The sequence below is a fragment of the Dermacentor silvarum genome, chromosome 6 (assembly GCF_013339745.2).
Source record: "Dermacentor silvarum isolate Dsil-2018 chromosome 6, BIME_Dsil_1.4, whole genome shotgun sequence".
NCBI lineage: Eukaryota > Metazoa > Arthropoda > Arachnida > Ixodida > Ixodidae > Dermacentor > Dermacentor silvarum.
This window is the reverse complement of record NC_051159.1, coordinates 68,052,202-68,079,543: the sequence shown is the minus strand read 5'-3', so window position 1 is coordinate 68,079,543 and position 27,342 is coordinate 68,052,202. Positions and strand designations below refer to the sequence as shown.

The window sequence follows — 27,342 nt, the reverse complement described above, 5'->3', positions numbered from 1 at the left end:
AATAGTAGCAATAACACGCCCGTTACTAGTACGCTATTTGGCTGATACATGTTGCCACGTTACGCACAGAATAAACAGTCGTTCCAAGTGCAATTTCTTGTGCCTGTATACACTGCTTCTGCGTTAGCTCTAAGTCCTTGCATTATTCTTGTGTTGTTTCCTCAAACGTGAAAAAAAAAATAAGGTGCAACATCTATTTTACCATGTTACCTGTCTCAAATATGAAAAGCTACAGAAGTATTTCGACTGTAATTCAAACTACTCTAATGCTATGGGCATTTTATGCAGTGTGTACTCGTAAAAACAGTCTATACTGAGTTGTCAATTATAGTAGCGCGCGTGGTTCGCGTCTGTCCTCATCTCTTCTTTCCGGGTGCAGCTTCGGTGCACATGTACCAGAAAAACGGAATGTGTGCAATGCAGCGTGTTGCATGTTTTCATTTTAACGTTACAAAATTTTCTGGAAGGGCAACGTTCTTGAACCACGACAGTTCGATAGCTCCTGCATGGTTGCCGTCAGGTCTCACTAACATTATTGTAGTTCTTTCCGCAGTGACATCTCATCTGGCGACCGCAGTATTCCCAAGTTCATTAGCAGGGAAGTCCTCGATCCGGCGCTGTATATGACATGCCAGATGCACGGAAACCTCACCCAAATTATTGTACTGGTAAGCTTATGAGTATCTTGCTCACGTCCTACGGATCACTCAAGCCCAAACGTTTCTGCGCATATAAATCACAACTACATAAAGCCAACATATCACCAAGGAAATCCTAGGGGGAATTACTTGTTTGTTTAATCTAAATGTAGAAGTTGTACATAAATGGAAACGAAAGTGGACGAAAAAAACAACTGGCCGTAGGTAGGATACAAACCTCCGCCTTCGCATTCCGCGTGCGATAATCTCACTAATTGAGCTACCGCGGGGCCATTTTCCCGTCCATTTTGTTGCCTATATGCGTTTACATGTAATGCACATATTTTACGGCCCTGGGCTTCTGGGCATCCGAAACTAGTGTCATGAATCGAATAAATGCTATCGCATTTAATTAAGCGTCCTCCTGACTACTGTGAAGGACGATGTCCCTAAGTAAATGAATTCGCCATTGCGGGCAGTTTGAAACGTTGGCAGGTTGTGTTGGCCGTTGTTAAACTTACACTAAGCTAAATGAACGAGGGCATACGCATTCGATCACACTCTCAAACATTCAGGCCGAAAAAAAAATGAGGTGAGACAGAAAGAGCGGTACCGACACAAACAAAGCCAAAAAAACGATTGAACTGTAGTTAAGGAACGAGGCCCACCGAAAGTGCCCGTAACCAAACCTCTGAAACCTCCGCCACCCGGCGGCCGTGTGCCGGCCCTCTCACTTCCCCGAGGTCGCAGCCGCATAAACGCCAGAGATGGCCCGCGGGCGCTGGTTAAACTCTCGTCAGGGCCATTGTCGCCGTCCTAGCTGGCACGGGGGGAAACCGAGGCGCCTATCGATTATCTCATCCTGGGCGCCGGACGCTCCCGAACTGCGCGGGCAGACGCTGCAGTGCGTGCGTGTACGTTTGCGCGCTCAGTATACGCGCATACACACGCACACGTTCGCACATACATGTGCGAGCACACACCCGTACGCACGCACGCACGCGCACAACTTCGCGCACCACGCCGAGCAGGCGCGGGCATCAGTGACCGGCCTCTCTTCTTCCTTGCTCCTGCAACGCACGTGCGTTCCATTCTTTTGGTGTCACTCTTGCGTTGTTGGCGATGCTTCCGCGTGGAAACCTGTGCTTACGTTCGAGCCCCTGGATCAGCCACTACTGCTGGTCTGGTCTGGCGGCAGAGAGTTCAGGCCGAGAAGAGGGTGGTCGGTGCGGAAGGCGAGGTGTGTGTGTGAGTGCATGTGTGTGTGTGTGTGTGTGTGTGTGGGGGGGGGGGGGGGGGGGTTTGGTAGGGTGAGGTTTGCTTCGAACTTGCTCGAAGGTCTTGGTGGAAACGCTGAGCGAACAGGGGAGGGAAGGGGGGGGGGGGGGGGGCGCCGCTCATTAGCGTTGGCAGGAAACGAGGGTTTAATGGGGCACACACGCACAAACACGCGCACGCGCACTAGCTTATTTTGCTTGTGACCGATTTCTCGTTCGCTTTGGGCGTGTGCTTGTTTTTCGTAGTATAGCTATAGCTTCCTTCTTCTGCTGTTTCGTGCGTTAAAAGTTACTCACCGGTCAGAGCAACAACAAGCAAAGCCTCATTCGAAAGTCGTCAAGAGAGAAAAGGCAAGAAGAGAAAAGAGAGAGAAAAAACAAAAAAGAACGCGGAAGGAGTGGAGAAAGGAAACGTCGTCTCTGAACTGTGAGCCAGCCAATGGTGAAACAGAAGTAAAACAGCACGTCGAGAACGGTCGAGAAAGTGATGGAGAAAAGGGACACTGGAGTGGGCATTAGGCAGAAATCAGGCCCCTTTCCAAGTTCAAATTTTAATTTCGTCGCTCGCGCAGCACCTGGCCCTAATGAGGGCGCATTTACTCGCCGCAATCACACTGATATTTGTACTTTTCTTCCGTTGGGCTAATACAGCACTTTTTGAATGAAACAGCAAGGAAAAAAAAGTTTTCTCTTTTTCAGATAAATACATACTCGGAAGGCATGTAGGAGCTATCAATCTGCTGGCTTAGCGCAGTGGATACGCCTGTTAGATATTACTTCAATTTAATTTCTCATCAGCGAATGCGGAAATAAAACTTGACCAACGCCTTCCTGGAAGTTCTCGGTGAAAACACCAAAAAGAAAGGAAAACTAGTTTTTCTTTTCGCTGCACTATTCTCATAAAAAAAGAAAAGAAAAGAAAAAGTCGCAATGAGCATTTGAATTATTGTAAAGTTTGACACTGAAAGAGGTATACGCAAATAGCGCGTCATATCATCATCATTATCAGCCTATTTTTATGTCCACTGGCAGGACGAAGGCCTCTCCCAGCGATCTCCAATTAACCCGGTCTTGCGCTAGCTTATTCCAACTTGCGCCTGCAAATTTCCTAATTTCATCACGCATGATGTGGTCCTGCATGTTATTTGCCCAACTAGTTCGTAACGCATCCTCTCTCCAGAAGATGCCGATGTGATAGTTTTTTATAGCACATGCCTCCAGGCCCTTGTGCTTCAAGGGCTCTGTTTAGGCAGTAGTGCTTCTTGCCAATTACTGCATCTTAAATATTTTAAATATTGTGTCATTACCTCTCAATGCATTCTTCATTTCATAGTACACCTCATGTCATTGCCATGATTTTAGTACATGTATATTTACGCACTTTACAGCGATTATTTTTAGGCCCTTTTACAGCCACGCTTCATCTACTTCTCAGAATTCATCGCTCCACTGCACACTCACAAACACTAGCATGGCGCTCTTTGGCCATAACTGGCCCTTGCGCCATAAAACACCACACATCATCATCATCAATTTCATCACGCAACCTAATTTCCTGCCGTCCTCGACTGCGCTTCCATTCCCTTGACACCCATTCTGTAACTCTATTGGTCGACCGGTTATCTATCCCAGGCGTTACATGGCCATTCCCAGCTCCATTTTTTTCTCTCTTAAGTCGAATATCGGCAATCCCCTTTTGGTCTGTGATCCACACTGCTCTATCTTTGTCTCTTAACGTTATGCATAACATCTGTCGCGTCATATACCTTCACGGGAAGCGAATGCTGTGTTAACGACGGTGCCGTTGTGCAAAACTCGGCGTATATGATCAAACGCTCCCCACGAACGTGTCATTACACGCGGAGTTTGTTTCATCAAGATCTCCCACGTTCGATACTGTACCATCTCCGACGTGCAACAACAAAGACAAGAGGGCAGACTCTAAGTGTGTATGATCGTTTGCTTTCCTATTTATGATGCGTGCTCTTCACAAAAAGCCTTTACTGCCACCTCACTTCTCTCTCTAACACGTCACCCAGCACTTGGCTTACTTGATGATGGTGTTGAAAATCGTGGTGGTGATTTGCAAATGGCATCCCCTTTGAATGGTGGAGGCCACCAATAGTCACCTATTCAGCATCAACTAATTAGGTTGTGCTACATAAATTGCAATCAATCATCCTGCCTACCTCTACACCTCATCTTCTATGTCTGTAATGAACCCGTCATCTACATTCTCCCTGCTTGAAGGGTAGCGCATCACCATGACTAGGGCCGTCTCTAATATGCGCCACCTTTCAGTACTGATGTGCCACCTATCAATTCCTGCCGTCAGTTGATTCGCCTCTTTGCAGGCTGTTACATTCACGTGCGTTTTTGCGTCCAAAACCATGCAACGCCTGGGCAATATTGCGCACAATGTGTGTATATACGTACACTACAGATGTACAGTCGCGAGCAAAAGTTTGGATACCACGGCATAAGCAAAAAATTTAAATATATTCAAGCGCAGCTCCGCGGCCTCGAATTGGCTTAATACGTTGTATTCGTCAAACACGTGCACGTAGGCGCGCGCTCTTGATTTCAGCCGGAGTGCCCCGGCTGCAAAGAAAAAAAAATCGTGCCACCTTTGGTTCACAAACTATTGCTCGAAACTGTACATATACGATGGCTGACGCTGTCATCATAAGACGCAACCATTTCAGTATCGCTCGTGCATGACTCTAAAATTCCGAAGTGCTTCATAACAGCTAGCTACTTTAACCGCATGTCTACCGGTTTTCGCATATGCTGAATTTAACCTAGAATACACAGAAGTGGCATGGAATGTTTGGAAAAGTGCTCAGACCTTTCGCATACATTCTGCCGTCCCCTTGACGCCCACGTCATCACGCTCATGACCGGGTGTTATGCACGTCCTACGTCGGCGTTCATTCGTCACAAACAAGAGAAAGAGAGAGAGGGAGAAAGAAAGCTACAAGCGTGATCCGAAGTAAAGTGAAATCGAAGGGACTGTGTGTGGCTGCTGTATAGGTACATAAATAAGCACGCGCTTCTCGAGGCGATCGAACTTGGCTATAAGCCACACATGCGCGTGATTTCGCGATCTCTCTTCCAAGACGTGTGCACTGCTTCGTGAAAAATGGCTGGCAAGCGCACTTGTGCATTTCAAGTGGCACTGTGTCCCCGCTTCGGCGTTTGTCATCGGCGCGATCCTCTGTGATATACGCCCAGATCTCGACCTCGCTAATCCATGGCAGTAGACGGCGGGCCTAGACGCTTGCCTTCTTCGGGATTTGAGCTATACGACCACGCTCTAAACCGACGTCACAGGGGTCAAGTAACAAATGGATCCACTGCAGAAACCAGCTTCAACTGGATTTCCTGCTCAAGCTGGCCTTTGTGTGCTTTACACTTTTCTTTAACGTTTATTTACGCGCCCTTTTGATCTCCCTTTTTTTTTTTCTAGCCAGTGGTAGGTATATGTATATAAAAGCAAATCCTGTCCAGGCCTGACTTTCACAATGAACTTCGTTGGCGCAACTAGCTATATTGAATAATAACTTTTTTGTCGTTGTTCACTGAATAAAATAAGTTTATTTCGCGAAGGCTAAAATCTATGTCGCAACGTTTCTGCTTGCAATATGTGACTGAAACGAGTTTCAGACAGAGCGTACACATGATGATGAATTCAGTGTTTTCCTTATATATATATATATATATATATATATATATATATATACCATGCAGCAGACGTGCAAGCTGTAATGGGCCAGGTACAGGTGAGAGTACAATTGTTTGAATTTTATTGTATACGAGAATGAATCCGCCAAAAACACAGCCTATGCGGATCAGCGAAGACTCCAGCTTCAGCAGAATATACTTACCGGGTGTATACCTTCTCGATTTCTTGTCAGCCTCCTTTTTCAGCCCCAACACACGTTTTCTTCTTGTCTTATTACTGCGTGATTGATTCACACCTACACGGACGCAGGCATGACCCCGTTATAGTAAGTATAGGAAGGCACCTACAGCAACTTATTTATCGTGTCTGCATGTTTACTGTAAGCACTGTAATTCTACGTAAAGCCCCTTCAGTGAAGGTAGAGACGCAGCTCAGCTCTAGAAGATACCGGATAACTTGTACCGTGACTCTCTCATATAACCTTGCAGTAAACTCCACCGCATTCACGAAGACAGCTACCGTTAACTTATCTGTAGCGATGACAGTTAAACAGAAGATTCGACGGAAAGATAACGTATAACAGTGCCAACCTAACAGTGATAAATAATAGAGTGGTCAGACGATGGCGGTAATATGTTGTGGCGCGACGGTATACCGAGTCAACACGCATTGTTTTGACCTGTGCTCCGTACTCTGGCTGCGTATTCCCGCTGATGTCCCTCTACATGCTTCTGCTTCAAACAGCTGAACTTCAAACAGTGTTTATAGAGCCACACTCATGGTCGCTCTCGGGAGGCGAAGTGATTCGTCAGAAGTCTAATTCTGTATACAGTCCAAGCTTGCTCTCGGCTATAGCCGATTCTCCATACGAAGTATTTTCGTTTTCCAGTATAGCAGCAGCGGGGCTTTAAGCTTAAATTTAGGCCCGTTCTCGCACCTGCGCCTGAAAATTGAGGACGCGCTCTAATCGCGTTTGATTGCGGTAGATTGCATTCGCCTTAAAACCGGATGCGCGCGCGCGCCCTAAACTCGCGAGCACCACTTGGCGCCTTCCCGTGCACCTGTGCCGTTCACGACTCCAGTCACACGCAGGCGCGCGCGCCTAAACTTACAGGAGGCCCTTCCCCACTTTCTGTATCTCTCGCTGCGGTGAAGGCGAAACCGTTTTGACCCCGATTGTCGCCTCATTGCCGCTCTGAGCCGTGGCTTTGTGGCCAAACATTCGGCCCGCGCTCGCGTTACCTCATTGTTCGGTCTGCGCGCGCGCCGGTTCTCGGAGAGACCGCTAACGACTTTCTCCATCTCGTTAAGGACCCCTTTCCTTCTCGTCTCCTGGCCTTTGACCATTGTGTCACTGTGGCCTAACCGGAGCGCGAATTTTGCCGCACTTTGCAATAATTAGTATACGGCGGCGCCTTTCGAGGAACGCGATAGTCGCGCACGCCTATGTGGTGGGGAATATTAAATAAGCTGCATTAAAGTATGCCTGGTCATTGTAATGAGGAACGCGGGGGAACTGAATCGGCAAGATGATTGTTAAGATTGAAGTCGGCCGGCAAGTGGAAGCAAGGTAACGGGGGGGGGGGGGGGGGGGGGGGGGTTGATAGATGTGGCACGATAACCATTCACGCTAACCTCACTGCTAGCCAAAGAACGCAGTATGGAAAGAGATCGAAAAGTCAAGGAACACAGACCCAAGCAATCATTAAATTTATCTCCCTCCTCCTCATGATCCGTCCACCAGAAGCTTACGAGCCCGAATGAGTGTAATACCATCGGCCTCTTACATTGAAAATAAATTCAAATAAGTGAACTATAGCAAAATGACAATATAGGTTGCGTGTGCGCGTGCGTGTGCGTGTGTATGTGCGTGCGTGCGTTCGTGAGAGAGGCTGCAGTGGCTACTCCGGTTTGACTTTGACCGCCTGAGGTTTAATGTGCCCTCAAAGTACGGCACACCAGTGTTCTTTCATTCAGCCCTATACCACAGCCCCGGGGAACTGAACTCGTGATCTCTGGCTCAGCAAAAACGCCGCAGCCAACAAAACAGCGCTGCCTGTATAAAATTAGTTCCGCGGGGCTGACCGGATAATTTGAAAGATCGTGAAACTACTGGTATATTGGCTGAAGTGATCCCTACTATAGGCTTTATTATAGGTTAGGGTGAGGTAGTGGCATTCGAAGTGAGGAATTTTGTTTCAACCAGTCTCGAGGAGAGGTCAGGGACAGCCTTTGTAGGGGCTCAATAGAGCGGAAGTCCGTCTGTGTAAATACCTTATTCCTCGTAAAAATGGTCCTGTGCTTTCTCTTACGTCCTGGTGGCTTCATGTTTGCAGGCAAACGTAAAATTGCCTCGGGAATCGTGCTCATAACGGGAGAAGTAGCCGTATCTACCTTCTCAAGTCGACTTTCGATTATGTGCGCATTGTGCTTCATCACGTCTCGTCTTTAACAGTGAAATGAAATCAACCGTGTTTCATCACTCCGCTTAAAGGGTGCCTTATTTCTACAAATTCGTGATAACATTTTCTTTTTCAACATATTGCATTTGACAAATGAGACATATGAGCAATCATATGGCTGTTGTATATATGGTCTCTCAGGAACCTATAGACAAAGTACGTATCTGCGAAAGCAAAAAGAGCTAACGGTGCCTTCAATTTATTCCGCGAGCCGCGGCATTATTTATATTATGTTATTATCTAAATCACTTTTCGCGCTATGCTATCATTTGGCGAACGACGCTTTTTCTTGTCTGCAAGGTATCGGCAACACCAGCGGGAGGTCGTCGCCCCGCTGCGTCTTCGGCACCCTCGCCCAATATTAACCGACGCGTTTTACCAGCCAAGCCAACCGGGCAACCAACCAACCAGGTTCTCATTATCCGAGCCAACAGCAGCTGCGGCTTGCAGCCATAATCAGTTTCACGCCGACACCCTAACCACCGCATTAATCAAAACAAAAGCCGGGAAGGAGCACGAGCAAATTCCTAGCCACGAATGACGAAGCTAACACGCGGCGGCTCACACTGTTGGAAAGTGAGTGAGAGAGAGAGAGAGAGCTGCCATCCGTCGCTGTCCGGAAGCAGCTAAACGCGGCAATCAAGGCCGTCGCCCGCGCGACAGCGAGACACTATACCAGAGGCGCCGGCGCCACGCGTGGCACACTATACATGCGGCTAGTCGGCTCCAGACAGTGTCGGTAGTGGTAACGTAAAAGGGGCAGGAGGGAGGGGGGGGGGGGGTGGAGGTGAGAGAAAGGCTCACCGCCAAGTGCTGCAGCAGCGGTGGTCCCCTAGCGACGGCTACGCAATGATGAATGCGTCTGGCGGTGCCATTTGTGCAGAACCTAGCGCTGGAACCGAGTACGCCTAGAGAGGGGCCTGATCGCGTGGCGCACCGCGGTGTGCACCGACTGTGGCGACGGCAGCCGCTCTGTAATGCGCGGACGTGCCGGCAGACGTGCTCCGAAAGGACAAACAGTTGCGCAGCGCCCGGCCTATGGTCAGGACGAAGGATGCTCGCCAAACCTGAGAAATGGCGACGCGACAAGGGGGAGAACAAGATTGGGGGGAGGACAGGCAGTGCGCGGAAGCGTTTTTCGCATCAGAAAACCATGAGTCTCCCATAACGCCAGCTCTCGAGCGCGCGATATCTTGGGCGACGCAGCAGCGCTAGCAGCAGCGTCGGGTCGGAAGGAACGATGTGGGACGAGACTGTCTGCCCTTGTGCGCGTGCTAGAGATGTCAGAGATTGTATGTGTGAGCTGGTGTACGTATACCGTGGTGTTTGCATCGCGATTCAACGCGATGTTCGCGTTCTAGAGGTGGCGATCATTTCGGCGTCAGCCATGTGTGTGCGCTTGTCTTAGCGATCTGTTTACCCAGGAGGAGTGTCTTCGCACTACACGCGATCTTGTTGCGGTGTCGAGATCTGGTGGCGATTGTATCGTGGCTTGTTCCTCACTGGGTCAGGGACACAACGCGACCGCTTGCCATGGTTCAGTTGTTGGCGAGCTCGCGCCAAAGTTATTGAGGCGAGAGCATAAATTTCCCGTGGGCTTACTGCACACGAAAGCATTACTCACACGGACGCGTGAGGAGGACGCAGGAAGGAGAAATAGACAGAAAGACAGGGAGGTTAGCCAGTTCTCAGACCGGCTGGCTACCCTGTGCTGGGGAAAGGGAGCAAGGGGAATAAAATATAATGGAAAAGAGATGAACAAAATGTAAAGAAGAGCACACACACACACACACAAAAAACGAGAATACTGCACTGTTAAAGTGCCTCTGAGACCAATTCTCCGCAAGAAGCGCAACAACTCTTTCAAAGCCTTCGGTGCAGAAGACGCGTTCTCGGCCATGTGTCTCAGGGTTCTTTCCTTTGATGGGGGTTTATCAAGTCCATCTAACACTCTTGAAAGTTCCTTCCTGGGCGCACTGAAGCGGGGACACTCACAGAGAAGGCGGGTGATTGTTTCCTCGCAACTACAGTTATCGCATGTAGGGCTGTTGGTCATTCCGATCCGAAATGAGTAGGCATTTGTGAAGGCCACGCCAAGCCATAAGCGGCACAGAAGCGTCTCCTCAGCTCTGGATATTCCTGATGGAAGACGGAGCTGTAGATTCGGATCCAAGTTGTGGAAACGAGCGTGGTAACTTCCGTCGAGTTCCACTGTGCAAGTGTAAGTTCATGTGCGAGCGAACGAAGCCCTGTAGCTGCGTCTGTTCTGGATGGGGGTATAGCAGCACAGTGGAGACCATCATGAGCAGATCGGGCGGCCTCATCTGCACGGTCGTTTCGGTAGATCCACTGATACCGATCCACTGATCCACATAGCGTAGATCCACTAATACGCTATGTTGTGTGAGCGTGGTAACTTTCGTCGAGTTCCACTGTGCAAGTGTAAGTTCATGTGCGAGTGAACGAAGCCCTGTAGCTGCGTCTGTTCTGGATGGGGGTATAGCAGCACAGTGGAGACCATCATGAGCAGATCGGGCGGCCTCATCTGCACGGTCGTTTCGGTAGATCCACTGATACCGATCCCCTGATCCACATAGCGTAGATCCACTAATACGCTATGTTGTGTTTTTTCTCTATTGCGTGATGATGAAGAAGTCTTACGCCAGCGACTAATTGCTCATTTGGTCTCTCTTTAGTCGCTTTTCCATGTAGGCAATGTGAGGCCTCCAGGACAGGTCGCGATCTATCAATACTCCCAGAAAGCGATGGCTCTTCTCATAACTAATAACCTGTTCATTGATTTTAATGACGTACGAGTCCATTGCCTTGCGCGTGAAGGCAACCAGCGAGCACTTCTCAGATGACAGCTCTAGTCCCTGTCCTTGAAGATAGTTTGACGTCTGTGTAGCAGCTCTCTGCAGCCTTGCACGTATACGTGTAGACACGTCACCCCTGATGCCCAGATGCAGATGTTGTCTGCGTATATCGACAGATGCACAGACCGCGGAAGTACATCAACAAAGCCGATGCGCGCAAGGTTAAAGAGTATGGGACTCCATCTTGAGGCACACCGCGATACAATGGTACGTTGTCATACCATCTTTTTTCTGTACAAAGAAGATTCTGCCCTACAAATAACTGTAAATCCATTGGTAGACACTAACGGCTCTGCGTCGTGCACTGGAATTCGTTGATTCTGAAAGACCTAGAAAATTTTCTTACTCAAAACCGGCATTACAGTGCACGCAGTCAGTTCTCCGACGCGTATGTCATGAACAACTGACGTACGAAATCGTGAAACTTCACCACCACGTCCAACAAAAAGGCCACGATGTTGACTTTCAATGGGTACCTGGTCATTGTGGAATCGGTGACAATGATTCCGCAGATAACGCTGCTCGCACATCACATCAAGAAGAGCACAGCGTTCCAATTCCGCTTTCGAGGACAGACTGCTGCAAGGCAGCTTCGACACTTGGCACGCAGTCTCTCACTGACCGAGTGGAACTTGCCAAACTTAAGACATACATCGATTAAACCCCTCACTGCAACTCCGACCTCCATTCGACTTCCTCGACGTGAAGCTTCGCTTTTCTGTTGCCTTTGATTAGCAGTTGCCTTCACAAAGTCATACTCTACATTAATTGGAATGAGCAACAGTGCAGCATGCTTGGTCTGCGGCACCGAAGAAACTATCGACCACTTGCTGTGCCACTGTCCACGATCTGCCTCAGAAAGACAAAAAACTTGCTAACGCTCTACAACGCGCTTTCCGTGCAGGTGCTGCTGGAGCACCGCCCTCATCGCTCGTCGGCCCACAAAGCGGTGAAGGCACTTTTGTGCTTCTTGAGGTCGACGGGCTTGTGTGAACGTCTTTGACTAATAGTGCAATAACTAGAGACCGGATTTTAGGCAAATGCCTTTTTTGTTCCTTGGGCTCCTATCGCCCCACTTTGATATATGAGCATGAATTAGAGGTTAAGAAGGGTTTTTATAGTGTTTTTATAGTGCCTATAAATGCCTATTTTGTCGTTTGTGCCTAAATACCTATAAATGCCTATAAATGCCTATTTTCAATATCGGCGCCTATATGAACACTATTTAGCCTCAAGTTTCGCTTTCGAGTGCAGTTAGAGACCGTTATTCATGTTACCGGGCAACATTGACTGTTCGGAACTCTATGGTGTTCAACCTAGTCCTTTAGTTCAACCAACTCCCGGAAAACAACTGCTAGCAGCATTGAAATGGCACGCGCCGGCCAGCATGCACCGCCGCGCTGACATTGCGCGAGCGGTCGGCGAATGCGAAACCGCGGAGAGCCGTCAGGGGAAAGGAACTCTCAATGAAGAGCAAAAGAACAACAAAAAAAATGTGATGTGCACGCGGCTTTTGTTTTGTTTGTAATTTATTTTTAAGGTGTTCACCGCCGTCGGGCGTCCCTTCTCAGCGTACGAGATCATTCTCACTGACAAGAGGCACAATTTTGAATCCAGAAATCTGGAGATGGTGGTAGTTTTCTATTGTTTCCACAATCTTCACAGTGATTCTTAGACTACGTTCCGCGTGCTCTCCAAACAGATTTATTCAAACATGTGCACTTCAAATGGGCGGAAGTGTATTTGGCAATGTGGGGACGTCTGGCCTGCAAAATTCGGATAATGTCATTGTATATGAGAAAATTGCCAAGAGTTGTACCTAACAGTCCTCATGTAAGAACATGACAATTTCTTAATAAATCGTAGTCTCTCTTGCATTGGTTATTTGTCCGTTTTCGTTGTGTCTTAATTTAATTGCGTCAGGCAGACATAAAGTATCGGTTTTTTAATCAGTATTCCCAGCTTTCAAGTATTCTTTTTCATGCCTGTTTTACTATATGCGATGCTCGAGTACAGTGGCCATTGAATATGAATATGAGCAGTGTGCTTATTGAATGAAACCAATTGATCGTCATTAGTCCAGCGGTTTTAGGGGACAGTTGCACGGCTATGTTCAACTGTTGGCGCCTTTGTAACATCATAGACAAATAACATTTCTTGTTTTCCTATCATAGACATAGGCCGCGCACGTCTTCGTTTGAAATTATTTGCATTTATGTAAAAAAAATATTGTGCCTATATTTACGACGTTGAAGGCCTAAAGCGTTGTTTTGCCTGCCTATTTTTGGCGCCTAAAACGCGCTTTTTTATTGCCTAAAGATCCGGCCTCTAGCAATAACACACGCGTCAGCGAATTCACCGCTAATTTCCTTCTTTCCTTCCCTCCTCTCTCTCCCTGTCATCTTTGTGTTCCCCCTCTCCCCTTCCTCCGGTGCAGGGTAGCCAACCGGATGTTATTCAGCTTAACCTCCTTGCCTTCTGTCTTTCTCTTTCCTCCTCCTCCTCCATTGGTAGACACGGCCCCCCAATCCAATGTTCCCCAATGCATCCAGAAGAGCTTCATGCGATACATTGTCGTATGCGCCTTTCATGCCCAAGAACATCGCCGCAGATAATCTCTTTAGGCTTTTAAGTGCGAAGCACTTTAGGGGCCTGGGCTGTCGGCGTTGGCGACTACCGCGTGATCACGCTCAAGAACAAGTGCTCAAAACAGGGTCAAAACAATTGCATAATTGATCAAAACCGGTTCAAAATAAACGAACCTGATTCAGAATAATTTAAAAGACATGAATAATCAAGCATTAAGCGCATGAATTAACAGAAATGTGTTAAAATTGCTTGTATCATCAGCAAAGGCTTTGGCTCCATGTGCGTGGGAATTTGGCTCCATGTGCTTGGCGGTTTCCCACCAGTTGTGCCTTAGTACAGGTGTCAAAACAGATGATTGATTGCTAAGCACAAGATAAATACAGGATAAAACGAGATAAACACAAGGAAAATACAAGGGAAACACCGGCGAATCACTGCTCCGCATTTCCCCAGATTTCACGTTGAGTGGAACTGCATTACCGCCGAGTTTACCTTTTTTTAATTTTTTTGACGAGACACGGTCAATCACGTTATCTATAGAGGGCCGTCCCACCGAAAGCCGGTCATAGCATAAGGGTATATCTCGTTATGCTCCAGGTACCACTCTAGGCGAGTCAGTACCATCCACTCCATCACCTTTCTAAAACAGCTGGCAAGTGCGATGGCGCGATAGTAGGCCAGGTTCAGGGGAGATTTTCTTATTTGAGCCGAGGAACGAGGCGGCTGGACTGTCACGAAAGAGGAACCAATCCGTTGCACCACGGGTCCTTGTATACGGTTAGAAGGGCACGCCGAGCTGTTTGACCGAGGTTACACATGCAGGGCCATGTAGGTGACACCGTCAGATCCAGGTGGTGAGGAACGTTTGCATGCTGCTCAATTTGCTTCAAGTTGCCTCTACAGAGAACAAATTGTCCATCCGGGAATCTCTTGACATTGGCGCGTTTCCTATATTACTCGCGGTGAACGCGGACCCCTTACCGGCCGTTTGCCATTTGTACATTACTTGCACTTCCGCTCAGCGCAGGGCTTGACTCGCGGCTGGGATAGTCTGTCTGAAAGACTATTTAGTCACACCTTTCTGTCCACATGGTCACCAATTACAATCCTCTTTCTCTTCCCTTCCCTTTCTCCCTACGAACGAGTAGCAGGCTAGAGGAAGTCAACCTCAGGTTGATCTCTCTGCCACTTCTTAAACATTTCTCTCAATATTTTCCCTCTCTCTCATACGTTTCATGTCTTACGGCTCATGTCGTTCGCACCGTATAATTCACTTGGAGGTGCTCGCATAATAAAAATAAAGTGGATAAGTGTATCAAAGAACTTTGCGTTTCATACAGGCCATACACTTCTTATGCAAACATCATGTCATATACCGGTTCGCGAAAGGGATCCATGCATTCCTTTCTACTTCTTTCTTTCTTTAATCAAGCGTTAGGTTAGATTGAAGACATCATCATCATCATCATCATCATCATCATCATCATCATCATTATATGCCTATATTTATGTCCACTGCAGGACGAAGGCCTCTCCTTTCGATCTCCAATTACTCCTGTCTTGCGCCAGCTGGTTCCAACTTGCGCCTGCAAATTTCCTAACTTCATCACCCCACCTAGTTTTCTGCCGTCTTTGACTGCGCTTCCCTTCTCTTGGTATCCATTCTGTAACTCTAATTATCCACCGGTTATCCATCCTACTCATTACATGGCCTCCCCAACTCCATTTTTTTCTCTTAATGTCTATTAGAATATTGGCTATCCCCGTTTGCTCTCTGATCCACACCGCTCTCTTCCTTTCTCTTAACGTTAGATTGACGTACCCCCCACCAAATGCTAGCCGCAATTAACTTACAGTTACTTTTTTTATTATTCTCTTAGGTTACCACGCGGCATAACTTTGGTATGTAATTAAATATAAGCATGCAGGCCCGCTTCATGCAGATTTTGCAGCAGTAACTTATAGAAGGTGTTGTTCATAATCAACCGTTTGTAGTCGTCACGTTGGGCCATATTCAGTTTCACGCCTCCAAGCGCACTTTCACGAACTGTCCTTCTCTCAGGGCACGTTCAAAATGTACTGCAGTTGCGCGCAAAAACCTCTTTTGAGAGTTACTGCTAAAGCTCGAACAGTTGCGCAAACACCAAGTGGCCATGCAGATAACGAGGGTTTCATAGCCGCTAAGGTACCGGAGACAAAACTTCGAGGTGCAGCTGCAACAGCTTGGATGCTGTCTTTTATCACCATGCTTCTCCATGTTGGCTTCTGTCTTCGCGGTTGACGCTGGAGTTGTCGGACTTGCGTAGATTTTTGGCAAGCTTGCGCCAGATCACCTTAAATCACGCCTTAAAAGAGAGCGCGCTCGCTTGCTTGGAACATCACACCCGGGTGTCTCTTGTTTTATTATTATTTCTTCCTTCTTTTGTTTCGGTACTCTGAAAACATGTGCTTTGTAGAAAGAGCGAAACAGGAAGAATTTTGTTCTCTTTCCAGCTGAAAGAGTGCTAGGGTAGTGTATATCACGTGTGCCAGAGCTTTGCCGCCTTCTAAAATGCGTGGCTTTTCTTTTCTTCTTTCTTTTTTTTTTCTTTTTTTAAGCCTGAGCCAAACGTCTTGTTTACTAAGGCTGAGTTAGAAACTTTAGAAGGCGAGCCACTGGTAAATTCCACACGAAAAAAAAAAAAAATGCAGACAGCGGGGGAGCATCCCACCCCCGTCTCCAGCCTTTGGAGTGCATCTTGCCGTCCCGTCTACGTGGAGTTTTTTTGGTCTTTATTGTGAGGCGCCCCCACAAGCTGTTGCCGGCCTCGTCTTCAGTGCAGCCGTAAGGTTCCTCCTGCTGCTTGCCGCTGGACCTTCTTTAGTTCCAGCTGCGAGAAGAAGAAAAAAAAAGTGAACGTGAAAGCAATTGTCAACCCTTCTTTCTTTCTTCTCTGCTTACTTCTGGCTCGCTTACAAGACACTTCCTAAAAAACTCGTCTCTGGCCACGAATGCACCCGCTCCTGCAACTTTTTTTTTTCTTTTTCAGAACTCGTCTCACTCGTGACCATTTTTCATTTACTTGGTTGTTTTCGCCTATTCTGGGAGAGCCGCGAGACAGACGGGAGAAGGGTTGCCTAGGAGAACGAAAGGTCCTATTCTTTCATTTTATTCTTTTTACTCTTCGCCGCTATTGACAGTCACCGTAGTATTGGACAGCTCAGACAAGAACGTGAAAAATTATCTAGGCATCTCGAAGCCCATCTAACGGCTGGAAGTGTACCACAGTCTAAGAAGAAGATAAATGTTTTTCGAAGCGCGGACAAGCAAAACTCAACCCCCACCACTTAAAAAAGAAAAAAAAAGGAAAAAAAGAAGAAAAAAACACTTTCCTCTTTGACAGCGGTCGGTTTGATCCCTGCCACCACTTGGGACAAGCGAACCATTTGCTAGTGTCCAAAGGCGTGGTTTTCTCGGCAGCATCTTTCTTTGTATCTTCTTTTTTTACGACCCAGCAGTTACAGCCTGCCCCTCTCTCCTCGGTTTCAGAAGAAACCGATGCGAAGCTCTACGGGGTTAACCGTTACCTTGTTTATATATTCTTGAAATGGGCGAGTCTTGCCCCATGACAACTCTTTTTTTTTTTTTCTTAGCTGCGTTGCACTACTCGTAAAGAATTCACAGAAAAGTCTGAAGTCTCATTCTACTTCCCGACGGCTTCAGCTCCTGTCACTAGCCCCGCACTTGCCTTTCGTCAGTGGCGTTGGTGGATGCGCAACTTGGCCCTACAAGAACGTCTGCTCGCTTCCACCCATGTTCTTCGTGTGCTTCGAGTACCGTCGCGTCTGTGATGTTGGTATAGACGAAAAACTTACTAGTGGTTCATAGGCTGAATGCCAGAGAGCATACTTGACGAGGAATTCACCTCCTTTGCTACCAGCGTATTGACGAATGGAAGCCAATGGTTCGTCATCGCTGCGAAGGTAAATATGCGCCCTCTTTTCAGTGCAAACGTGAGAAAACTAAATGATGGCGAGTACGATGTCTGTGTGAAAGTATTACGTTCGAGCTGAACACTGTAGAACTAGAGGTGTTAATTTTTTTTTTTCGAAAGTTCGCTCAACGGCATAAACTATGAAATATAGAAATGTAGCTCGGTATCGGCGATAATACTCGTGTAATAGCAAGCTACAGCGTGTATCAGTGCATGTAACTATTTCGCGTCCGTGGCCGGGCTTGAAGGAAAGTGTATGGGCCAGTATTCACATGATAAATAGGGGCCCATACTGAGGTAAGCGATTCAAGTTTGCTTCGTTGCACCGCAATTCTAAGACCGCGTTTTGCATTTCCAGGCGGTTTGGTGACAGCGTTCGTCACCGAATTTCGAAACGTAACGAAACCAGTTCGATGCTCCATTTCATATGCTACCTTCTTTTTGACTTATTTCGAGCCCTCCGAATACTCAAGTGCATGTGTTCTATATCACTGGCAGCACCGTGTTCTTCTTCTATTCCCGTGTTCCGGCCCGTGCGTAAGTAGGAAGTAAATATCGATAACTGAGAAGGCATTTAAATCGAGGCACAAAGGATAAAGGCAACGCACGCTACCAGCATTTTAATAGGAAAGAACGAGATTTTACAACGCAAGGCAAAACGAGAACGTCAATTTCCGAATGCAGCCTCCTTCCTTCCTTACTTCATTTTTATTTATTTTTTTCCTTCATCGCGCTGCTGAAATGAAGTGCAAACGACCACTCGTTGTTCCTGTTAGCGACGTACATGCAAAACGGTGCGATTCCGTTCCACCGAACCACTCGATATTCTTGGCGGTTTCTGCAAATATACGCCGTGTATGTTCCGGCTCTGCTTCTTCACAACCACACACATCCACAAACTGACACGCACACACACGCACAGAGGCGAGCGCAAGCGAGCAATTGTTCCTCGTCGCTTTTGCCGATGGTTTGCCCGCGCTATCGAGTCGACCGAGGGGCCATGGCCATCGCCCATTAACGCAATTGGGATCCAGCGGGCACGAGCTACATCGGGCATGCCGCGCTCCCCCCCTTCTTTTCTTCCATTCGAGGTTGCAAATCGAATTACGCTTATCGGGAATAATTATCGCCCCGCGCGCCACCCTCGAATATCGCGCCTCTGCGGTTGCAGCAGCAGCAGCGACCGCGGAGCTTCCACGCACTAGCCATGGCGCGTGTCCCACGACTGTATATGGCCGATCCCATGCAGGCGCACTCCGGGTCGCTGGTCGCCGATTCGCGTCGCTTGAAGCCGGGACGAATTTATTTATTTGACGCCCCCCGTTATCACTGAGGAATCGCTGTGACGAAACGGCCGGACTGTGTAGGCAACAAATAGGGCCCGAGAAAGAGAGAGAGAGAGAGATACAAGCTGTACTGATATGATGGAGATGTTAGCCTGGCTGTTCGCCTGACATGCTACTCCAGTGCATGCACTTCTTATACAGTGGCAGCTTTCAGGATTGTTATGAATGCAGTCACGAAAGGTCCCTGTGCATCATCTCACGTGCACTCAGTATTCACTCTCTCCCTCTTTTCCTCTTTCCGTGCCCCATTTCCCTTACCCCCATTGTAGGGTAGCAAAACGGACGCTAGTATGGTTGACCTCCCTGCCTTTCCTCTACCTTCTCTCTCTCTCTCTTAGTCACGAAAGGTAAAATTGTCATCCGCCTAACCCTATAGCACGAAGGTACACAGAAAATCCATCAGAAAGGAAGCTTTCGCAGTTGAAGAAAAGCTCGCCCCAGCTCGGGTATTTAACCTGTGTCCAAAGCCATTCATGGCGGTCGCTCTGTTATCTGAGCTGGAGACCTGCGTCTTGTATGACGCAGGTGTCCAAACCCTTGTGCTTGAGGGCTTTGGTGATGACATTTTGCTACTTACAGCGACGTATTTCAGTATGCAACCTCTCAGTAATACATATTTTGTTCTTAGCACACGTCATTTGTCATTGTCACTGTTTTAATACGTATATATTTTACGCGCTTTTCAGCGACTGTTCTTAGGCCTCTATGCAGCCGCGTTTCATCCAACCCTCGTACTTCACCGTTCATGTACGACTGACAAGCCGTTCTCATCACATTGGCGCTCTTTGGCCACATCTGCCCTTTGCGCCAATAAACCCCACCAATCATCATCATCATCATCTGAACCAACCGGGAGACTAGTAGGAGCTCTTTGTAGATTCGTGCTAAATTCGTGTGGATAGTAACGTTCTGTTTCTTGTGTCTCCCTTTACCATTGCGAGCTTCCGCAGAATTGATTTGCTATAATCATAGTCATTGTGCCGAATCTCGTCGGCCTTTAATACATGTGTGTACATAGGGCGCAGCAGGATGATCGCCTGAACAGCGCTGCTCATATTGCTGCTTAGTCACTGCCTCTATACGTGGTGCTTCCCACGTGGTGACTGTGCTGCGAGCCATAATTCTTGGTCACCCGAAAGGAAAACAGTGCAGTAAACAATTGGAACTACCGCACTTGACACATGTTTCAGCGTTCTTTGTCTGCATAAGTAAACCGTGCATACCATAGTGATCACTTGAGCTTCGACACTTGCGACACTCAAGTGGCCCGAATCATGCAGTATACGAACTCGCCGAAAAAAAAAAAAGAAAGAAATCTACACTTAGCGCCGTGGTTCAGTCGCTTTCAGTCACTACAGGCATGGAATCATTCTTAAATTAGTGTGGCTTCGGGCCTCAACAGAGTCTCATTGCTCAAAGCCACTTTCTTCACGGGGCGACATGTCACCGCAGAATAACGGCTTGGAAAAGCTCGTCTCATCGCGGTTGTTCTCCCTGCCATCGCCATTTAAACGTGCAATCCACCGCGGCACTATACAGCCCAAAGTGGAAAGAGTCCTCTAGAGTAGCTACGCTTAAGTCCGAATCCCAGTACTCAAACAAACAGTGCGTAGGACAACACTTTCGTGGGCTCAGCGTCGAAACGAGCCATGAAGGAACAAATCCTGTCGGAACAAGCGTGTGTATGGGCCGCGCACCGCAGAGACTGTGGCGAAGAGACATTTGGCCGCTCTTAGCCCGTCCGGTCGCTCAGGCACGCAGGCACGTAGATTGGGCCATGGGACTCCCGGAGAAGCGGCAATAGACTTAGCAGCTGATTCTCAGCTGATGCGGGTGATCAATAAGGGGCGCCCATTCCTGGCCGCCGGAAGTCCATTACGCTAGGATGATCACGATCAACGGGAAACTGGCGCGAAGCGAAAAAGCGCTCTAGAAGACAAGCCTCCTTTTACTCTCTCTCTCTCTCTTTCTCCCTTTTTTGCTTCCTCTTTCGCGTAGAGACAATTATTACTCGCAGCTTCCTGGGCGTGGGCCATCCCTCATGATGGCCGCTCCCGCGGCCGAGACTCCGCGCGCCGATCGATGCTCCAGAGTCGCGCCGAAAGCCGTGTCAAGGGCTGGGCTCCAATCTGCGCCTTCTACAAACGCCTCCTCCCTCCGCTTCTACACAGCACGGCACCGCCTCTCCCTTCGCGCTTCTCTCTCGTCGTCTCGTCGCTCGAAATTTCTTGTTCGTTTTCTTCTTACTTTCTTTTTCTTACTTTCTTTCTTCCTTTTCTCCTGTCCTTGCCGTTTTACCCTCTCTTCCGGCCACTCACGTGCTCACGGCGATCGAGAACGACAACAAAGGATAGAGGTTGTTACTGGCTGAATACAACGAGCTGCATGTCGGATTCTCTTTATATGTGGGAGCGGAAGGCGATCGAATTAGCGGGGTTTCCGTGCGACCTGAAGTAACAACGCGGATGCTGTGAGGGACCCGGTATATATGATGCAAACGGAATGCCGACGATTTCGTGGGTATTTGCAGCTTTCTTTTTGAGAACACACGGATGGGTGCGTTTGTCGTCTCGCCCTGCTCTAATTTTGCAGACGCTATAGAGTGTCGTCGCATCTAACCCGCTATGTTTTAGAGCGGCGGATTTAATAGGAGAGAAATTAGAAATGGGAACAGAGGAATAACGAAGAGTAGCAGTGAGCATTCGATTTGCTCCAGCTAGGAAAAGATGTAGACGAGATGACAGAACTGCGGAAGCAGAACAGCCACACACGCGCTTGCAAAGAAAAAATATAATGGAAGGAAAGAAAGAATCAAATGAAACGCGCACTGAAGTGTCGTGTAGGCGTCGCCGCAGGACATTTGGTATACCGGGTGTTTCAGCGAACATTTTCAAAAACATTTAAAAATTGCCTGTGGCAGATAGTACAATTCTAGTCCATGCATGAGCTGGTCTACTCGAAGAGGCGGACATTTCTTGCACAAAGAAATTGAAATGCACAATCGACTAATTAACAGACATTCACTAATTAAGTTTCTAACTAATGACCTAATGGCACATGTTGCGATTTCGAAAGTCTAGCCGGGCAGTTCGCAAGGCAGACTGTTTCGCGAGAACGCAGTACACATGCAGTATCGGGGTACACACACAACGCTGCGTGAAGGTTCCCTTACTTGTCCCACGTTTTAGCGCAGTATAAACTTACGTTTACAGAACTTCCATACCAACCGTCTCAAGTCACCACTCTCCTACATAAACGTACAGCATTCCCACATTCCCGCGAGGTAAAGACCGTTTCGCTCGTATTTTTTAGCCAGACACTATATATACACTCTAATACCTGCGGTGGCGATGAGACTATACAACCCCTACTGGGCCACTGCCCATCTTGTGGAAACGAAATACATGACCTAGCTCTAAATCAGTGGGATAGAATACCGTTCACCTTGAACAAGATCTTGAGATCATGGCCTCACATGTCGCAGCTACTATATACAAAAGTCCACAAAAGCGCTGCTGCGATTTTTAAAAACTGCAGGATTGAGTGACCATCTGTGATCCGGACTGAGTCATTTTCAGTGATATACAGCAGAAAACTGTCACCACGTCAACGATATCACGAATATATATGGAGCGTTGACGATATTCGTTGACGCTCCCTCACATATTCTCTTCCCCTAGTGTAGGGTAGCAAACTGGGCTCAGTCGTGGTTAACCTCCCTGCCTTTCATTTATCATTTTCTCTCTCTCTGCGTGCGATTTTGATTTTCCCTGCGTAAGGTTTCTCCTATACAGGGTGATCAAAGTCAAGTTCACAGTTTTTTTTTTTAATTAGGCACTGAGACATACGTGAGGACCACCTCTAAAATTGGGTTATGTGGCGAGGGGGACACAAAGTGAGATGATAATTATCGCTGTTAGCAGTACAATCAACAAAAATTGAATAATTAACTTTTGACTGGCTGCAGTAAGCAGACACGTTTGTATTCAAAAGTTAGAGGTAGTCGTATTTCTACACAGTTCCACTTGGCAGAATTCTTTCGTATCCGTGCTTTGAGATATCGAACAGTGACGACCGGCGTAAAGCTCCTTCCTTATGTAATGTGCATTTTGCGTATGGCGTTTTGTCTCACAACGGGGAGGAGGCATAGCCAAAAGTGATAACTGCCCCCGTTTCACTCTCGGCTGGCGTAATCGCAAAGCGCCGAAGTCGGAACCGCTATCAAAACACGGAACCACGCAGCCTGTAACGATGGTGGCTTCCGCTATACCGAGATAAGGGAGGAGCTTTGCGCCGGTCGTCACTGTCTTGCATGCGTAATCATGTGAACGGCACTTAAACTTCGCAGTTCGATATCTCAAAGCACGGATACGCTAGAAGAATTCTGCCAAGTGGAACTCTGAAAAAACACGACTGCCTCTAACTTTTCAATACAAACGTGCCTGCTTATACTGCGGCCAGTCAAAAGTTAATTATTCAATTTTTGTTAATTGCACTGCTAACAGCGATAATTATCATCCCACTTTGTGTCCCCCTCACCGCATAACCCTATACTGTAGAGGTGGTCTTCACGTATGTCTCAGCGCCTAATTAAAAAAAATGGTCAACTTAACTTTGATCACCCTGTAGACTCGTTAACGGCAGATTCTACCTATGCGGTTCGCTGCTAATCGCTGTCTCAAATTTCAGGAGCTACAATATATGCTGTATGATGCTAAACACCGCATGCACTTTCGGCTGAGCCTACATCTGGTCTGTCGAAGAAATTCGTGTTATCCACCGATGTGACTCAGAACCTGTATGTCGTATACTGCGGCTGAATACGAGGCGGCTGATATGGTTCCAGACCGCAAAGGCCGCATTCTGATGGTAGCGCAATGCAAGAACCTTCGTGTACTTTACCTTGGATGAACATTAAAGAATCCCAGGTGAACAAAACTGACTTGGACCCCTCCATTACGTGGCGTCCCTCTTACTGCACTGCTTCGGGACATTAAACCCATAATTTTTATCAGGAGTACGTGTTGTTGTCCGGTTGTCGTATGATAACTCCACGTGTTCAGCTCGAAAGTACGTTCCTTTAATATGCACACTGACACCGGAATTCCCCATACTAAATTTGACTCGTTGCTCAGCCAAGTGTGACTCGGGCAACTCTGAAGAGCTAGACAGTCGAACGCGTACTGTGTTTCTCTCACTGTTATAACGTCGAAAGGCACATTTTTCGGACTGTGTTAAATGGGCTATAGATCGTCGACCATTTTCTGAGACGAAAATTCTTAAAACATGGTCCCATGCTTCAGAGGCGTACTTAATTCACTAAGTTCTAGGTTTTTACGCTCCAAAAGTACGGTATATACGATTATGGGGCAGGTGGTAATGGGAAGGGACTCCGGATTTATATTTGACCTCCTGAGTTTCTTTAATGTGCGCCTAAATTCAGGTACACAAGCTTTCTTTTACTTCGCCCCATCGAGATGCGGCCGCCGCGGCCGGAATCGAACCCTGAACCTCGAGCTCAGCAGCGCATTGTAACACATTGCATAACCTATACCGCGGCGGCTGCGTCACATGCTTACAAAGCAACGCGGGAGTTCCTTCAATTTGTGAAATCGATTCGCCTCAGTTACTGATTGTAGGCGTGATGGTGAGCCCCACATGTTCGCATTGCTAGTACTTCCTCCCTCCCTCACCTTTCTTTATTTTCATTCCTGAACCCGCTTCCTCCTCCGTAGGGTAGCAAACCGGACGCGCGTCTGGTGGACGTCTCTACCCTTCCTCTCTTTCCCTTCCTCCTACACAACTTATTGCATCAACATTGTCATTTATTTTCTATCTCTGTATACGGTGAGCCACCTCGAGACAGGCCCTGGCAATTCTCGACGGAATTAAAGTTCGTCAAACCCCACACGATCATCTGGTTTCCTGCTCATATGGGAGAAATCAACAGTGCTCCCGTGAACCTCAACGAATCTGCCCACAATGCTGCACGAGGACTTGCCAACCATGCAGAGACAGGCAAGAAGATGCTGAGGTTCCTGATTGTAAGGACCACCTCCTCACGTACAACGAGCTAACCAAGCACTTCTACCTACAACGCATGGTCTTCCCCCCTTTCACACAGTAAACTAAATAGAGCTCAGGCCATTACGCTAGGGCTCTTACAAACAAGAACTTACCCGAACCCTTTATTAATCAGCAAGATCTATCCGGAGATCTCTACTCATACAACATGCGATAAATGTAACGGTACCATAGATCTAAGTCACATGCTCTAGCGTTGCTCCGCGTTACGCAGCGACAAGGACAACACCGAAGAGTGGTGGGACGCAGCTCTACGCAGTCTCACATTAGATGAACAGCTATGGGCAGTCCAACGGGCCCGCGAAGCGGCCGATAGGCGAGGCCTTTCGGTCCCAACGTGGGAGCGGCCCGCTTCGGGCTAGGAAACTAGCGCGACCCAATGGACCAAAATAAAGTTTTCCCATCCATCCATCCATCCATCTGTATATACGGTTCGCTCGTCTCACATCCCTCAACCTCGTTGAAGTGCTTTAGTTCAATACACCCCATACCCGAAGTCGTTTCAATCTAATCAGATTGCTCTCACTCTCTCTCTCTCTCTCAAGTGACTTCTATGGTTTTACAAGGGTTAACACCAACTACAAAATACATTTTCTAAGTTCAAGGCAATTAAATAATTTGTATAGCATTGTTTTTCAATTTCGCGTCGACATTCTATTTGTGAGCGTCTACCGACGAGCATTATAAGAATACTTAATTTATTTTGTCATATAGTTTCTGCGTTTTAGCTCCTTACATGTCCTCCTGTTCTCCTCAGAAAAAGAGCCCGCTGAAAGCGCGCACAGTGCTTTCTCAGAAACAACAGGTACTCGACAGCAACTCTTGGGCATAGAGAAAAAAATGAAAAGAAAGAAAAAAGAAGAAGCGACCGTATCTGTCATAGCACCATCTTTAGAAACGCTTATTACCGTCGTATTTACATCGTACCTCGCATTCATCTCCGTGAGCTGAATTTTGAATAAAGGCCGTCTGTTTCTGATCCTGACCGCACGGTATTTTTTCCACCCGTTCCTGAGGCTATAGCGCAGGGAAAGAAAAAGGGTCTTGCGTTATAGCTTGAAGTGTCAGTCCGTATAATCATTAGCTCAGCCTTAGTCTAGATCAGATGTGACGGAGGTGCAACAGCTATACGGTGAGGGTGACACACCGTATAGCTGTACTACTGACGACAAACCGCCATAATCGCCTTGTTGGAAGCCAACCCCGGGCAAGTACTTACAATGTCCTCGCGAACGTAACTGCTGCAGCGACAATTTCTGCGGCACAAGTTATCCTCAATGCCAGAAGCCTTCAGGTGACAATAAACATCACCCTACTAATGTAGCTGGCATCCGATCGTGGGAGCCCAAGTTCTCACTAAACTCTGAACATCGATTCGTGTGCCTCATGGCTATCTCGTTTCTTGCCGCTCATTCTTCCTTCGCTATGTTTCCCGCCGTAATTACTTGTCCTCCGGTGCAATGCATCCTGGCACCATTGCTAACGTCGCTTAATCCCCTACTTTGGTTGCATAATAATTGTAGGTAATAAGCGCAATTTTTTGGGGTACATTGGCGGCCTTTCGGCCTTAACCAATAAAAGCTAACTAGCGCGCGTGATCACTGCCGGTTGGTCTTCCGGCAAGAGACAAACGTTGACGATGTGCATACGTTGCCACTACACGCGCGCGCGCGTCTAATGCTAACGTTATCTGTCTGTCTCTCTCTCTCTCTCTCTCTCTTTGTGTGCATGTGTGCTTGCGTGCGTGCGTGCGTCTGTGTGTGTGTGTGTGTGTGTGTGGGGGGGGGGGGGTCATTTTTGTTTGTTTCTCCGTTCCTTTTCACCGCTCATCGTTACAAGCGTATTGACCTGTGTCTGCAAACACAGAAGTTTTAACGCGATAGCGTCAAGGGCCCCGTGTCGCAGAAAATCCGGCGTCGACGTCGGTGTTGGCGTAAGCATCGGCGTCTGGCGGAAATAATCATGCCGAACCACATCATCGCGAACCACCCCGACTGGGCGGGCCCTTCGCGTGGCGCAATGGGTTAGTGCACAAAAAATTTAATTTCTCAAAGTAAAATCCGTCAGAAAAATCGGAAAGCACGATTTTAGTACAACCTACAGACGTGATATATAGCATCGGATTGTAATTTGAATATACGAGAAAAAAGCCTGATAAGCCGCCAGGGATCTTTGAATGCTATCGCGTTCCACTCATAAAAGCGAAGCTTAAGCGTCCTTCAATTCTGACGGTGTTTCGCTGTACTTTGGTTCTATAGGCAACATTGAGGGGAATGTTGAAAACCGAGCCTTTCTAACCTTTGATCGGGAGCCATGTCGTCGAAAATACGGTGTCGGTGTCAACGGCTTCCAATTACGCTATCGCATTACACTCTTAAAGGCAAAGCTTAAGCATACTCAAAGTTTTTTGT

The 27,342-nt window shown here is 47.6% G+C and overlaps 1 protein-coding gene across 1 annotated transcript in view; it reads left to right on the top strand.

Moving 5' to 3' along the window:
* The first annotated feature begins 567 nt into the window (after positions 1-567).
* Positions 568-27,342, top strand: part of LOC119455058 (uncharacterized) — a 178,423-nt gene continuing 151,648 nt past the window's right edge. Inside the window, exon 1 of the mRNA XM_049669032.1 lies at positions 568-668. Within this exon, the coding sequence (XP_049524989.1) occupies positions 624-668 (45 nt within the window). The 5' untranslated portion in view covers positions 568-623. The remainder of the gene's footprint in view (positions 669-27,342) is intronic.